Source organism: Physeter macrocephalus, unplaced genomic scaffold (assembly GCF_002837175.3).
Source record: "Physeter macrocephalus isolate SW-GA unplaced genomic scaffold, ASM283717v5 random_95, whole genome shotgun sequence".
In the NCBI taxonomy this organism is placed as follows: domain Eukaryota; kingdom Metazoa; phylum Chordata; class Mammalia; order Artiodactyla; family Physeteridae; genus Physeter; species Physeter macrocephalus.
Window position 1 is genome coordinate 110,666 of NW_021145390.1, and position 14,335 is coordinate 125,000.

Sequence of the window (14,335 nt, forward strand, 5' to 3'; positions counted from 1 at the left end):
ACGAACCCGTGTCCCCTGCATCGGCAGGCGGATTCTCAACCACTGCGCCACCAGGGAAGCCCAAGACCCTCTTTTATATAAAGAGAAAAATGCTAAAAGACAAAGACAAATACAGGCAAAGCCCAAGAAAAGGTGCTGAGTTCGTCCTCTGCTCCCTCTCACATGCCAGGCCCTCCCTCTGTGAAACACAGAGGAACAGCCTCAGGAAGACCCCGGATGTTCCGACAGGGTCCTCTTCTGACATGACCTGCTGCAGCTGGTGTTAACGTCGTACCCCAGCAAGTGGCGGGAGGGACGCTACCTGAAGCACCTGCCCAACTCCTCTGATAAAGGCTGGGCAGCCAGTGCACAGATGTAAAACAGATGGCACCAGAAAAGCTCTGTGAATAAAACTTTAATAATGTACAGCAGAAATTGGACAGGCTCATTCTTATATTAAAACAAAAGATTTCCTATATTACAACTTATTTACATTTGCATACTGAAGAGGTAAAGTGTCTAAGTGGCTATTTTACAGTCCATTCTAATAAAATGTACAAAAACAAACAGAAGTACCGAGAATGCCGTTCGGGGGCCTTGACGGCGACCTAAGAACGGGCTTGGACTTGGTCTGTGAATCCAGAATCCAGAGGTGCAGGTAGCCCTATGGATCAGGGTTAGCCTCAGGGGGCCAAAACCACGGCTTTAGTTTCTTCCCAACTCTCTCACTCCTAACTCTTGGGTTAAGAGTGGTAGCGGTGGGGTTGGGAGCTTCCCCCCAAAACTGCTCAGTCTTCCCCGGAGGTGGAGAAGGAGGAGTGTGTGGTGAGGACAGCAGGGCCACCGGGGGAGTGGGCTAGTGGCTTGGGAGTCCCTGGGTCAAGGAGTGTTGGCAGATCCCAGAGGCTGGCTGCGGCGGGGGGAGAGGAGTCTGCGATCCGTCACCTCCTCTAAACCGCCAAGTTCTGCCGCAGGGCGGACAGATGGGGCGTCGGCAGGGGTGGGGAAAGAAGGTCCCCCTAATGACACAATTGGTATTCGAGGGAAGTTACTCAGTAGCCAGTAAATTGGCCCAGAGGGTTAGGGGAAGATCTCCTTTAACGCAAGGAAAGAAGCGATACAGCAGGAAAATAAATAGGAAGGCCAGGGCACTGGGGAGACCAATGGAAGTGGGGGGAGGGCTCTCCCCTCCTCCACAAGCTTTGGCAGAGAATCGCTGGGCTGGAGGCAGGGATGCTCTGAGGCTGCACACAGTCTGTGCCTCCCCTGGGGGCAGGAAGGGGGCTCCGGATGAACGCAGCGACTGGGGGGTTCTCACTGCCCACCACCGGCCTCTTTGGTGGGGGACAGGTGGGCATCCTCACTCCTTAGTGGTCTTATATAAGAGCAATCACTCCAGGCTCAAAAGGCTCAGAAGCAACTACGAAAACTTCTGGTCTCAAAACAGTCACCCACTAACTTGAATGGGTCCCGTGGTTGGTGCTCCAAGAGTAGGACCCAAGCCTGTCTTGTTCACAGCTGTATTTCCCAGCGCCCGGCGCACTGCCTGGCATCCAGCAGGTTCTCAGCGATGTCTGTAGCGTGAATGCCTGCAGGAGAAGCTGCAACCTGCTGGACAACGCACAGAAGGCTAGGGCCCCGGTGCAAAACCCACTTGTGGAACTGGGAGGGGAGGCAGAACGCAAGCGAGACCAACCCCCAGGGCAGAGGAACTCTTGCTGCTGGGTGGGGGGAGCAGGCTCAGGTACAAGGACAGACATTTCCAGTGTGATTGAGCTGTGTGCGTTTGATTGAAGCATTTTTTTTGTGGTTGTTTTTATAGGGATTTCCTTAAAAACAAATAGATTGAGAGGTAATCATCACATAGAGATGGTTTTCCTTTTATAAAAACTTAACAATATTTAAAAAAAGTTAAAATCCAGACCCTCCCAATTAAATTAAAAAAAAAAAAAAAAAAAAAGAAAGAAAAGAAAAGAAAACCAAACCACTCCAGTTAAGTTATGGCTTCAAAGTTAATATATACCTAAGATATGCTGACGGAATCACCACCCACAACCGTGCTTCCAGACGTCGTTAAATACTACACTCGGTTAAACAACAGATTCAGCTCGGGCTGTTCCCTTTAGTAAAGCCCCTGAAGTGGATGCAAGTCTCACATCTTCCCTCCACCGTGATCAGATAATCCAGTAAAAGACCCATGCAGATGCCTCCCTCCCGCCCCAGACTCCCTCCCCACTCCTTGCCCCCCCCTTCCCTTCCCCACCCTAAATCCACTACCACCAAAAATATACACTGCTGTTTCCAGAATCTGGGATATGAAAGACAGATGTGACATTCAGACCCATGCAGATGCCTCCCTCCCGCCCCAGACTCCCTCCCCACTCCTTGCCCCCCCCCTTCCCTTCCCCACCCTAAATCCACTACCACCAAAAATATACACTGCTGTTTCCAGAATCTGGGATATGAAAGACAGATGTGACATTCCGATCTGAGTCCCAAGATCTGGGCTTCAAATTCCTCGGCCCTTCCTTGACGCTGCCGAGGACGATGCCCTTAGGCTGGCTCATTTCCCACGGTGGCCGCTGACCACAACACCCCAGACTTCCACCAAGATTCTCTCCCTGCCCATCCCACCCCGCCTCCCTTACATTTGGACCCAAAAGCCTTGCCTGCCACGGACAACCAGGCCAGCTTTGGTTCCACAGTCTGAAATGCAGAAGGAGGGCCAGGCGACACAGGGGAGGGAGACCCACCGTGGAGTGGGGCTTCTGGAAGGGAGGGGAGGGAGACCTCCGGGAGGGGCACCAGGGAAACCAGACGCTGCTCACTACCGAACAGAGGCCCCAGCACGCAGAGCTGGCATGACGACCACACCCCTGACCTGCACATGCACAGAAAGCTCAAGCAGGTAAGTGCGCACCTACAGACACACACACACACGCACGCGCGCACACACACACACACACGTGTAAGGGCGTGGCACAGACCAGGCACAACAGGGGACGCACCTCGGCACATGCATACACGGCTGGACAGATGGGCACTGGCAGTCCCTCCAGGTGTCCTGACGACGGGGCAGAGGGGAGCACGAGGCCCGGCGCTGCCAAGAGGGGCCAACCTTCTGGTTCCCCGGGCTGCCTCGCTGCGCTGGGGTTGGTCCCAGAGGAAAGCCCTCGGTGCCGCTCAGCAGGGGCCACACTCGCTCCTCCCGGGCCCTCCCAGGCCGCCCGTCACCACGCCAGGCTTCTCGCCAGGTGCGCCGGGCTTTGCAGAACTTCCCACTACAGCCGGCCCAGGCTGTGGCACTGAGTTCTCCACACCATTTGCTCTCAGAGGCTCCGTGCCACACGTGTAAGGGCGTGGCACAGACCAGGCACAACAGGGGACGCACCTCGGCACATGCATACACGGCTGGACAGATGGGCACTGGCAGTCCCTCCAGGTGTCCTGACGACGGGGCAGAGGGGAGCACGAGGCCCGGCGCTGCCAAGAGGGGCCAACCTTCTGGTTCCCCGGGCTGCCTCGCTGCGCTGGGGTTGGTCCCAGAGGAAAGCCCTCGGTGCCGCTCAGCAGGGGCCACACTCGCTCCTCCCGGGCCCTCCCAGGCCGCCCGTCACCACGCCAGGCTTCTCGCCAGGTGCGCCGGGCTTTGCAGAACTTCCCACTACAGCCGGCCCAGGCTGTGGCACTGAGTTCTCCACACCATTTGCTCTCAGAGGCTCCGTGCCACTAGGAGGTAAATATAAAAGGTGTCTGTGTCTCAGACCCAATGTGGGAGTGAGCGAGTCTCCCGGGCTCTGTCCCTCTTGTGGGCCAGGCTCCTGGCCACAGAGGGCTGGGCAGAAACGAGAGGTAGGCCTCCATCGGACGCTCAACACGGCAGCTCGGCTGTAGGTCCCGTTGCCTGGCAGCGTGTGGGGAGGGGCAGCTAGATCTTCACGTCCTCCTGCACGCTGAGCTGGGAGAGGGTCTTCTTGATGCGCAGCGCGGTCAGGCGGGCTGCGCCGTTGGCGTACCAGCACTCCCGCATCATCTTCCCCATCACCCGCAGCGCCTGCACAGAGACCCCGCCGTCACTCAAGCCTGCCCCCGCCCCATTGAAGCCTTCCTGGTCCCCAGGCGGCTGTCTCCCCGACCCGTCCTCCTTCGGACCCCAGGGAAATGCCCCCAAGCTCCACCCACCCCCCCCACCCCCTGCCCCGGGCTCTCCCTTCCTTAAGGGACAGCCCGGGGAGGGGGACCTTCTCGGCAAGCATGGTTCGTCAGCCACTCCCTGGCATCTGGGTGATCCTGAGAGAAATACCTGCAACGGCCTGTGATCTGAAAATCATTTCTGGAAGGTTTGAGTATCCGTGTTTATGACTGTTTACCGACTGTTTTTTTTAAAGTAGCGCACGAGCCAGGCACAGCAGGGACATCCCCCAGCATGAGCACGCACGCGGCTGTGACCCCACGTTCACGTGCAGAGACAGGGTGGCGGAGGAGGAGGAGGCAGCAGCCCCTGAGAGGCAGCCGCCCCTGAGAGGCAGCCTCGTCAGAGGCAGAAGCTCATGGCCAGGGCCCGGACGACACAGGCCAGGGGCAGCCAAGGGGCGGACCCAGAAGGTCACCTGTGGAGGGCTACGAAGTCCCCAGACTGCTGCCTCAGGCCAGTGTTTTCCAGATTCCTTTTATCAGTGGGACCCGTTTTCCCTAGCGGAGTCCCAACACACAAACGGCCCCGACTGAAGAGGGAGTGGGGTGCGGGCAGCTGAAGACCAGCTCTTTCTGCTCCCCTCACCCTCTGAAGTGAATAAACCCTGAGGGTTCCAAGGAACATTTTGGAAAAGGCTGCTCTGTCAGGCAAAGAGGAGGCTTCACCAAAACGTGAGCTCAGTAATTCTGTTCTTCAATGCAGGCCTGCCCTCCAGCAGTTACACTCCTTAAAGCAGAGCCACGAGTGAAAAGGAGGCCCAAGAGCACTAGCTAAGCAAACCCTGTGCCGCCAAAGACTCTAAGACCCCACAACTCCATGTTTAGTAGGAACCTAGATCATAAATTTGTCCTCATTTCTATGATTTCCATCGAATGTCATCCCCTCCCCGCTTCATCTGCCATCACTCCCCAATCCAAATTCTCTACACCCTCCTCGCTTCCGAGTTTTTAGAAAGGCCACTTCCCTCGCAGACATGTCTTCTCACTGAGTCCCACCCCCTCATTCTTCTACACCCTTCGTGGACGCCTCTTCTTAACTCTTCCACGAAACTCAGCTCACCCCTGTGGCTCCAGAGCCATTTTTCTACTTGGACAGGTCTAACAGCTCCCACTCAGTCTTTGTTTGGTCTCTTATCTGTGTCCTGGGACCAAGCCTTTTTCTTCTTCTAGGCTGTCAATTCCAAAGGGGACCCTACAGTGCCCAGGACAAGGGGTCGGTATATAATACAACAGCACATAATAGTTTGTAATAACCGACATGCTCGGGGGTAGCCCTGGGGTTGGCCCCATTTTCGGCAAACCCTTTTCTAAGGGAGAGAAATCGGGCAGATAGAAAGGCCACAGGAGAGAGGGGAGCTTCCCACCTCATAACTCTGCCACCAGTTGGGGATGTTGGGGCGGAGCTTCTGGTCGCATACGACCTTCCGCATCTCCTCAATGGAAGGGTCAGAGGGCACTAGGTCATAATATGGCAGCTGATATTCCTCATGGACTCCTGGGAGAAAAGAAAACGTCCACCGGAGTTATCAAAAGAAGGAAGAGATTACTCAAAAGCCAGTGACAACACCCATGTTGTGATCTGTAAATACCACTTCCCACTAAGAGGAACTAGGGCTCCTTGGAGAGCCTGGTCAATGCTAGGTATGGGACAAGAGACACACAGGATTAGCCAGGAATATCTTTTTCGTAACAAAAAGCAAGGAAACTATCAAAGACTACTGAGGCCATGTCAAAATGTACCGACCTGAAAAGCTCCCAACTGGCCAAAGATGAGAACATTTAAGCAACAGTAAGACCTATGACTTCAATGGAAACAAATATTTTAAATCACCAGTTCATGATGACACTAAAAACAAACAAATAAACCAAAACCTCAGTCGCCTTTGTAGGATGATAGGGAATAAACTCATTATTTTGAAAAATGGCAAATAAATGGAAAGAATCAAGTATTTTTCCTGCCTTTCCTCTTCAAATTAAACATCTTGGTGATAACCAAATAGACAATAGGGGAAGTTTCTCTTTAAAGAAAAAATCTAGCTAATACATGAAATTTCACACGATTGGAATACTGGCATTCTTCAACCTCTAATAAATTTGGATTTGGACAATGATCAACAATAGCTGTTAACATCACAAAAAGAGAGATAACCACCATTATATGTGTCTCTTAACAGAAGGATCTTTGGGGAAAAAAATGATTCTAGTCTTTAGATGGAACTCTCATAGGAAATTCACAGAAACAGTAGAACGTGTGAATTCCATAAGAGGCTATCTGGAAAATCTAGACAGGGAAACCCTACAGGACAAAGGACCTGGATTCTCCAATTTTGAAAACTGCAGGAGAGGGGACTTACCTGGTGTTCCAGTGGTAAAGAATCCACCTTACAATGCAGGGGATGAGGGTTCGATTCCTGGTCGGGGAACTAAGATCTCACATGCCGTGGGGCAACTAAGCCCATGCGCCACAACTACTGAGCTCTCGCGCCTCAACTAGAGAGCCCGCGTGTCGCAAACTACAGAGCCCACGCGCCCTGGAGCCTGTGTGCCACAACTAGAGAGAGAAAAAACCCGCACGCCACAACTAGAGAGAGAAAATCCGCACGCCGCAACTAGAGAGAAGCCTACGCGCCGCAACAAAAAGATCCTGTGTGCCTCAACAAAGATCCCGCATGCCGCAACTAAGACCCGACGCAGCCAAAAATAAAATATAAATAAATAAATAAATAAATAATAAATCTTAAAAAAAAAAAAAAACCCAAAAAACTGCAGAAGAAAAAAATTGAGGGGTAACCTGTAGATTATGAGACTTGAGAGTTATATCAATCAACTGCAGTGGATGGACATTATTTAAACCCTGATTTAACAAGCTGTTTTTTTAAAAAAATTAGCAGACAATTGGGGAAATCTCAACACTGGCTGATGTTATATGATATTAAGAATTACTGTCCGTTTTTTAAAGTGTGATAATAGTACTATATTTTTGAAGTCCTTATCTTCTAGAGCTACAAACTGAAATATTTTCCATAATAAAAAGTTAATTTAAAAAAATCCAATGTAACTTTCTTATGCCTTTTTCCAGAAAAAATTCTGCTGTTCTGAGCTGATGGGACAGATTTTTATTTATTTATTTATCTGAGATTAGCATTTATTTTATTATTTCTAAAAAATATTTACTTGGTTGCGCTGGATCTTAGTTGCGGCCGGCGGGCTCCTTAGTTGCAGCTCGCTGGCTCCTTAGTTGTGGCACGTGGGCTCCTTAGTTGCGGCTCGCTGGCTCCTTAGTTGCGGCAGGCGGGCTCCTTAGTTGTGGCATGCGAACTCTTAGTAGCAGCACGCACGTGGGATCTAGTTCCCTGACCAGGGATCGAACCTGGGCCCCCCTGTATTGGGAGCACGGAGTCTTATCCACTGCACTACCAGGGAAGTCCCAGGACAGATTTTTAAATAGAGTCTGACTTGGTTAACTATCTAAGGAGCAATTAGCTTAAACTCTGGCCTCAGTCTGCCAGAGTCTGAAGCCTAGTTTATTAGTGGTATGACCTTGGACAAATCACCTAATCTGTGACTCATCTTCTTCATCTGCAAAACGGTGACAATAATAGTACCCACACAGACCTGTGTGACCAGATTTATTTTGATCTGTTTTATCTGTATATCATGATCAAAATTTAAGATGTACAATAACTGGGTGCCTCCTCCATATTTTGGATCTTACCAAATGTATCATAGATGGAAAAAAGCAGTAAAATACAGAAAAGGGCTCTGCTGGAACACTCATCAGTTTTTTTGTTTTGTTTTGTTTTTTTGCGGTACGCGGGCCTCTCACTGCTGTGGCCTCTCCCGTTGCGGAGCACAGGCTCCGGAAGCGCAGGCTCAGCGGCCATGGCTCACGGGCCTAGCCACTCCGCGGCATGTGGGATCTTCCCGGACCGGGGCACGAACCCGTGTCCCCTGCATCGGCAGGCGGACTCTCAACCACTGCGACACCAGGGAAGCCCCATCAGTTCTTTTTAATTAATTTAATTTAATTCACATCCACTGACCTGGAATCTCCTACATCAAAGATAAATGGCTGAGGGCAGGGTTCTAGTGGTTCTTGAACTTGATCATGTGGCAGAATACTTGGAAGTCACCATAAAATTCTGATATACTAAGCTGATGATAAAAAATGTTTTCTGCTAAATCTGATACTACCTTTCATTGAGTTCTGATGTGGCTGAACACTTGCAAATGCCAAAGACTTAAGAGAAAATTGCATAAGAAAAAACTCATTGTGAGAAAATTCTATGCATTAGTAAGCTTTCTCCCACAAACTGAGAAATCACCACTATTATTTTATCAATGAAACCCCACATTCCCCAGGAACGTGGCTTGAGAGCTAGTGTGTTAGAATACCCTGCCTCCTTTGTAAAAGAGACCCCTGCATTAGTCCTGTGCTATTCCTACCCAGGGCTTTCCCAACCTCGAAAGACCAATAAAGACAACGTGTTACCAAAAAAAACCCCAAAAAGCCCAAATGAGTCCCCGGAACGGTCACCACAACATAAAACACTATTCAACAAGCTGGTCCAAAGAGTAAACACACTCTTAGCCCTGCTGTTCCCCGGTCCCCTCCCTCCTCTTGGATGAGAACCCTAAGTATGACGGGTTCTGGTGCTAGGCATCTGACAGGCTGTTAGGAGAAAGAAGGCAGGAAAACACTAGCCCCTCAGGTGGTCCGGCACTCTGGACTGTGAGGTAGGAGCCAGAGAAGGCAGGAAGAAAGGTACCTCCAGAGTTGCATCTTCGAGCAATCTCCCAGTACACGAGCCCAAGGGCATAGATATCAGCACACTTAAAGGAGTCGAAGTGCTTCATGTTGATGGTTTCATCAAGTACTTCGGGGGCCATGTATCTGCAACAGCAAAGGAAATGTGATCATGCATAGAAAATGATGACTTCTTTCTCGACTCAAAGTACTGATTCAAGGGCCCCCTGAATGTGGGACAGCATCACCCCAAGACAGCCCCTTGGGGAGGAGGAAGTGATGGATTCTTATTATTGCAAACTCCCATGCTTTGGATTCGAATCTAAACACCTTAGCAAGGTTTGGTAATACTAGCCTACTCTTATTTCTACCTCTATTTTTTAACCGCCAAGATTTATTTTAAGCATGTTTTGATTTCTTGGCAGAGGTATGTGTACTGTAGGCCACAGAGCAGGAACAGTACATAATATATGGTTGCTACTGGGGGCTTGGACTTTACTCAATGCAGCCAATAATGGGTTGAGCTTAAATTTCAGTCTGAACTTCTTTTGTTATCGTACCCGTGCAGGTAAGTGAGAATTAATTCTAGGGAGTCATCAGAGCCCCACTCAGTTAGTTCATGAGTACTGCTTGAGGCACTCCCCACTCCCCACAGACGGCAAATCAGCTCACCTCAGGCCTCACACTTTGGGGCCTGGGTGGCTGCAATCATTCAGGTCGAAAGGAAGGGGAAAAAAAGCAGCAGCACAATTAGTGAAATTCACTGAGACTCAGCAGAGAAACAGCCCTCCTCTTCCATCCTATGAAAAGTTGCATTTCCAGCTCGTGAAGTCGATCTGGAGTCACAGTCAATCTGTTCCTTATTTCCTTTATTTTTGGCCATGCCATGCAGCCTGTGGGATCTTAGTTCCCCGACCAGGGATTGAACCCAGGCCCTCGGCAGTGAGTGCTCGGAGTCTTAACCATTAGACCAGGGTATGCCATGTTCCTTATTTCTTACTTCACTTCTCTGTGACGCGGGAAGGAGGCCCATAATCCTTACGGGGGTCCCTCATCTCCACCCTGGACTACCTCTGCTCTAGCTTGGCAAACCTGCTCTCTACACCCTAAGCAAAACATGCTCCCTGCCTCCTCTAGGGTCCTGCACAGGCCACCCCTTCAGACTGCAACACTTTCCCTCTCCCCCAGCTAAGCCTGGTGCCTGTCTCCCTTCTAAATCTTGCTCCAGGTTCTCTTTTTCCAAGGCCTCCCCTGCCCAATGCACCAGCATCTACAGGTATAGGGTCCTCTGGAGCTGTGCCGCTGGCACTTGTATCTGCGCGATGCAACCTGTGTGGCTTTCCAGTGTGGGGAGCAGGTGTTCAATTCAACTGCCAGCTGTCAGAGTAAGGACCACATTGCCTTCTCCCGTGCAGATGGGCAAGGGCTACTCAGTACAAGTGTCGGGAAAGCACAAAGGCCCAGGGCCTTCCTACCGTTTGGTTCCCACCCTCTGGTTGGGGGCAATGTCAATGGTGTCCGTGACTGCATCGTGACGGACAGCCAGGCCCAGGTCGGCGATGGCACACATGCCATTTTTCTTCACCAAGATGTTCTTTGACTTTAAGTCTCGATGAGCAATTCCAGGCTTCCCTAGCAGAGAAAAAAAAAAAAAAAACCAGGGATCTTTAAAGAAAGACAGTACAAGTGTTAAAAGTATAGTCTCTGCAGCCAGACATATGGGTTCGAGTCCTCGTTTTGCTCCCCACTAACCCAGTAACCCTGGAAATGCAACTTAACCTGTCTATGCATTTGTCTTCTCATCCATAAAATGAGACTAAACACCAGTCCTTACTTCATGGGAATGTTGTAAGGATTAAATGTATTGTTTAACTTAGGTAAGTCAAGAGCTTAGAAGGGCATGCGTATGAGCTAATATTACTATATTAATACTACTCCTGCTTGCCTTCCCTGAACTAATAAGCTCCCGTATAGAATTGCTGAGGACTTCAGAGAGAAGCTGCTATGCTAGCTAGGTTCTCAGAACCAAACGGGGGAGGTAAGGAGTGCTACTTTCCCTGGAGAGCCTAGCAACAGGGTCAAACTTTCATGGCTGGTTTGCTGTCATGGGCAGCAAGAGCTGCTGCCCGGTCGACCAGGCACCAGGGAGCAATGTGCCACCTGCCAAGCCCCAGGAGCTCCCAAAGAGCTGATGTCAGTCACCAAGCAGGGGTGCCTGAGGTCGTCTTCCTCCAGGAGGGCCCTCCTAAATTAGGAGAGCCCAGTGTCTAACCCATCAAGCTGACCCAACGATGAGCGCGTGAACTCACTAAACTGATGCTCGGCACAGTAGTTCATTCGATTTTCTCAGTCCCTTCCTCTACCAGTGAACCATGGGTGTCTGAGATGACCACTCAGTTAACGCCAGTCTCCCAACCAACAACCACGCCAGTCCATCGGGGACAAACAACCACCATTTCCGTCAGGAGTTCCCCCCAGGAGCTCTGAAGGCAGAGGCACCTCTTGTTCTCGCTGGAGTGAGGCCCAGGCTCCTCTCGCTTAGACCAGACCCCAGTCCCTGAGGCCCAGATCCAGCATCCTCAGTGAGAAGGAGTTCTGGGAGCTCGGTGGGGATGGGAGAGGTCCACTCACCTTGGGTGCCCACAATCTCCATGTGCAGGTGTGCCAGACCGCTCGCAGCAGACAAGGCCAGCTTAATCATCCCCTCGATGGTCACCGTGTACCGGTTTAGATAGTCAAACAGGGAGCCGTGCTCATGATAGTCGGAGACAAGCCACAGCTGTGTCCAGGTGCCGTTATCTGCAGAGAACCACAGAGGAGTTCCAGAAAAGGCACAACTACCAGCAAAAAGGTCAAGGTAGGAAAGGAAGAGTATGTGTGTGACGCAAACCCCAGTTAGACCCCTGTACTCCCCGTTCCCTGCCCCTACACCTCCTGAGGCCCCTCTGTGCCCGTCTCATCCACCACCGTCCACAGCTTTAGGCTCCAGGAAGGAAAGAACGGCCTTTCTTTCTTAGACCTGCTCCCTTACTTCTCGTAGGTAGGATTCTGAACCGCGCTCCCTGATTACACACAAATTTGAAATGCGAGGCACCCCGAAGAGGAAGCGCATGCTTAGGCAAAGTAACAGGATCATCTGTTTCTTTTGCAACACTGCTTCTGATCCTGACAAGACCCACTCATCAAAACCATGACTGGCTGCACCCACCCCCGCCAAGGAGGAAGGCTTCGCAGGCCCTCCTCTGTGCTCCAAGACCCTTCGAGCACAGCCCAACCCGAGCACCAGGCTCATTTGTAGCGGGTCCTTGAAGTCCATTGCTCTTACCAGGCTATGAGCTCTCTGTGAGAGGAGGAAAGAGCTCCTTTGTGCGTTATTGTGTTCCAGGCCAAAAATGCTTTTCAACGCATGAAGAGCACACTTACAAGTATTCCAGAGAGGAATCTTATCATCTTATCCTCAGAAGAGCAATGGGAGGTGGCGAGCACACACTTTCATACTAGGGGAGAGGGGTATGCAGTGTACAGCGGGAAGGAGGAGTGGGAAGAGGGGAGGGAGAAAAAGAACACCCAAAAGCTGGTAATCTAATTAGCTTGTGCTGTTGTCAATAAGAAGACTGGAAATTGGATTGAGATCTCCCAAATTCCAAGCTGGCCCTAGCTCCAGGACACTATACTATCCATATCATGTTAAAAAGGCAAGAACAAAAGAGTCCGATCTTTCTCCTCCCATGGCCCTCGTGTGGGTTTCAACAGCCAGATCCTACTCACACAAGCTGCCAGAATCAATACAGGGAGTGGCTCCTGGAAAAGCACCAGCCTCTGTTTCCCTGATTAGGAACGAGGGGTCCACCGAACACACCCCTTTACACTCAACTAGCCCTGACACCTTGAGGACCCTGCCCATAAGTCAGAAGGGAAGACATCTTTTGACCCTCTAAAATATATGTCAGATTTAAATGAATAATCAAAAGGTAATGCTGTTTTAAAAAGGCACAGCTTACTCAGAGGGAGTAAGGAATTCTCTCTTCCCCTTCCTCCCTTGCGTGAGAGGTCAAGTCTCTTCAGCCTGGGGGCAGCTGAGGCCACTACAAACCGCCATGGCAATGTGAGGAATGAACAGCCTGCTGTTGTTTTAGGAAGGAAAAACAAACACTTAGCATCTTCCATAGCCTTTGCCAGCACCAACTTCTAAAAATTACTGGACCACGGAGCAAACTGTGTCCTGACCACCAGAGACACTCTTCTAAAATGTAAATGCCTTCACCCACGGTCTTTCTGACTTCAAGTGCGCTACCTGCCCAGGTGTCGGCTGTCCCCTCTTCCTGGGCACTGTAAGGTCAGGGACTGTGTCTTGTTCTTATGTGTGATGATTCCAGGACCAGACAGTAGCCAGTGAATATTACTGAATAAATGAATGCAATTTCGATTACTACCCACTCCCTATAATCAAATACAATCCTCTCAAAAAGGCCCTTCCTGATCTGGCCTCTGCCAGCTCTCCACCCATGTCTTTGGCTGGAACATCCCAAGTTACCTGCAGGTTCCCAAAGACACTTGCCCTTTGCACATGTGTCTGGAGTGCTCTTTTCATTCGTTTTTCTTTCTGACCAACTCCCTGCCACCTTTGCCTCAATCAAGCTCGGGTATGATATCCGTGATCCCCATCCCACCCCCAATTTGTGCTCACCAGAACAGCTGTTGTTTGATTACTAACTATAATCAATCATTAGTTTGTCTCTTTGCTAGTCAGTGAGGTCCTTAAAAATGAGCACATGCCTGGGCACACGAGACAGACTCAAAAACTACAGCAAAATCAGCAGAGAGAGGGAGGAGGAAATAAGGAACCTCAGGTACAAGCGGACCAAAAGCTGAGCTTGAAGGCCACGGGGGAGCACCTGGGGGGAGGCAGGCCGTGTCTCTGCTGCGCCCGCTCCACTGCAATAGTGTGTATGATGCTGGTCTGTCACACAGTGTGGATCGCATGCTTTTCCAGGGCCATCCTTTCCTGGCAGGGGTTGAAGCCACCCTTCTTCGTTCCAACTGGAATGAAGGTAAATTTACTGGAGCCCCTGCAGGGACTACCCTAGGGGTGGGTTTGGGAGCATCACAGAAGGGAAAGTAAGCAGGTAGGATGAGGGTTTATTTATCTGCTTAATAACTGCTTATTTACTTGCTTAATAACCTGGATTTCTGTACAAGCTTTTCATAGAAGAGACGTTTGAAAACCATCGCCTTACTCAGATCTTCTTGCTATGGGTAATAACTATAAAGGCAAACAACACTGTGCTGTCCCACAAATGTTCAGTTTCCGCAGTCACTCCTCCATCTGGGACTACTGTTGTCTTTGGGACACGCTGTATCCAAACCCAGCCCTTTACCTTTATTGTCAGCAGCAATAAACCCAAGGATGTTTTC

At 50.5% G+C, this 14,335-nt stretch overlaps 1 protein-coding gene and 1 long non-coding RNA gene across 2 annotated transcripts; both read right to left on the bottom strand.

The window, feature by feature from the left end:
* Window positions 1-379: 379 nt before the first annotated feature.
* LOC129391823 (uncharacterized) lies at window positions 380-3,316 on the bottom strand. The gene is made up of 2 exons (XR_008616541.1): window positions 2,988-3,316; window positions 380-1,808 (listed from the first exon to the last, which is right to left on the bottom strand). It is a non-coding gene; the product is annotated as an uncharacterized lncRNA (long non-coding RNA).
* A 459-nt stretch (window positions 3,317-3,775) lies between these two features.
* Window positions 3,776-14,329, bottom strand: LOC102994279 (activin receptor type-1B). Its single transcript, XM_028484001.2, has 6 exons — window positions 14,299-14,329; window positions 11,552-11,719; window positions 10,396-10,552; window positions 8,943-9,067; window positions 5,538-5,668; window positions 3,776-4,033 (listed from the first exon to the last, which is right to left on the bottom strand). The coding sequence occupies exons 2-6, from the start codon at window positions 11,619-11,621 to the stop codon at window positions 3,908-3,910; spliced, it is 609 nt and encodes a 202-aa protein (XP_028339802.1). The 5' UTR covers window positions 11,622-11,719; window positions 14,299-14,329; the 3' UTR covers window positions 3,776-3,907.
* Between the last annotated feature and the right edge of the window lie 6 nt (window positions 14,330-14,335).

What these genes read in the sequence shown, in the direction of transcription:
- LOC102994279 (XM_028484001.2), bottom strand. Translation starts at nt 11,621, where the DNA reads ATGATTAAGCTGGCCTTGTCTGCTGCGAGCGGTCTGGCACACCTGCAC. An exon ending in GGAGATTGTGGGCACCCAAG is followed by an intron (nt 10,553 to 11,551) that starts GTGAGTGGACCT and finishes TTTCTCTGCTAG; the next exon opens with GGAAGCCTGGAATTGCTCAT. An exon ending in ACTGGTGGCAGAGTTATGAG is followed by an intron (nt 4,034 to 5,537) that starts GTGGGAAGCTCC and finishes GTCTCTGTGCAG; the next exon opens with GCGCTGCGGGTGATGGGGAA.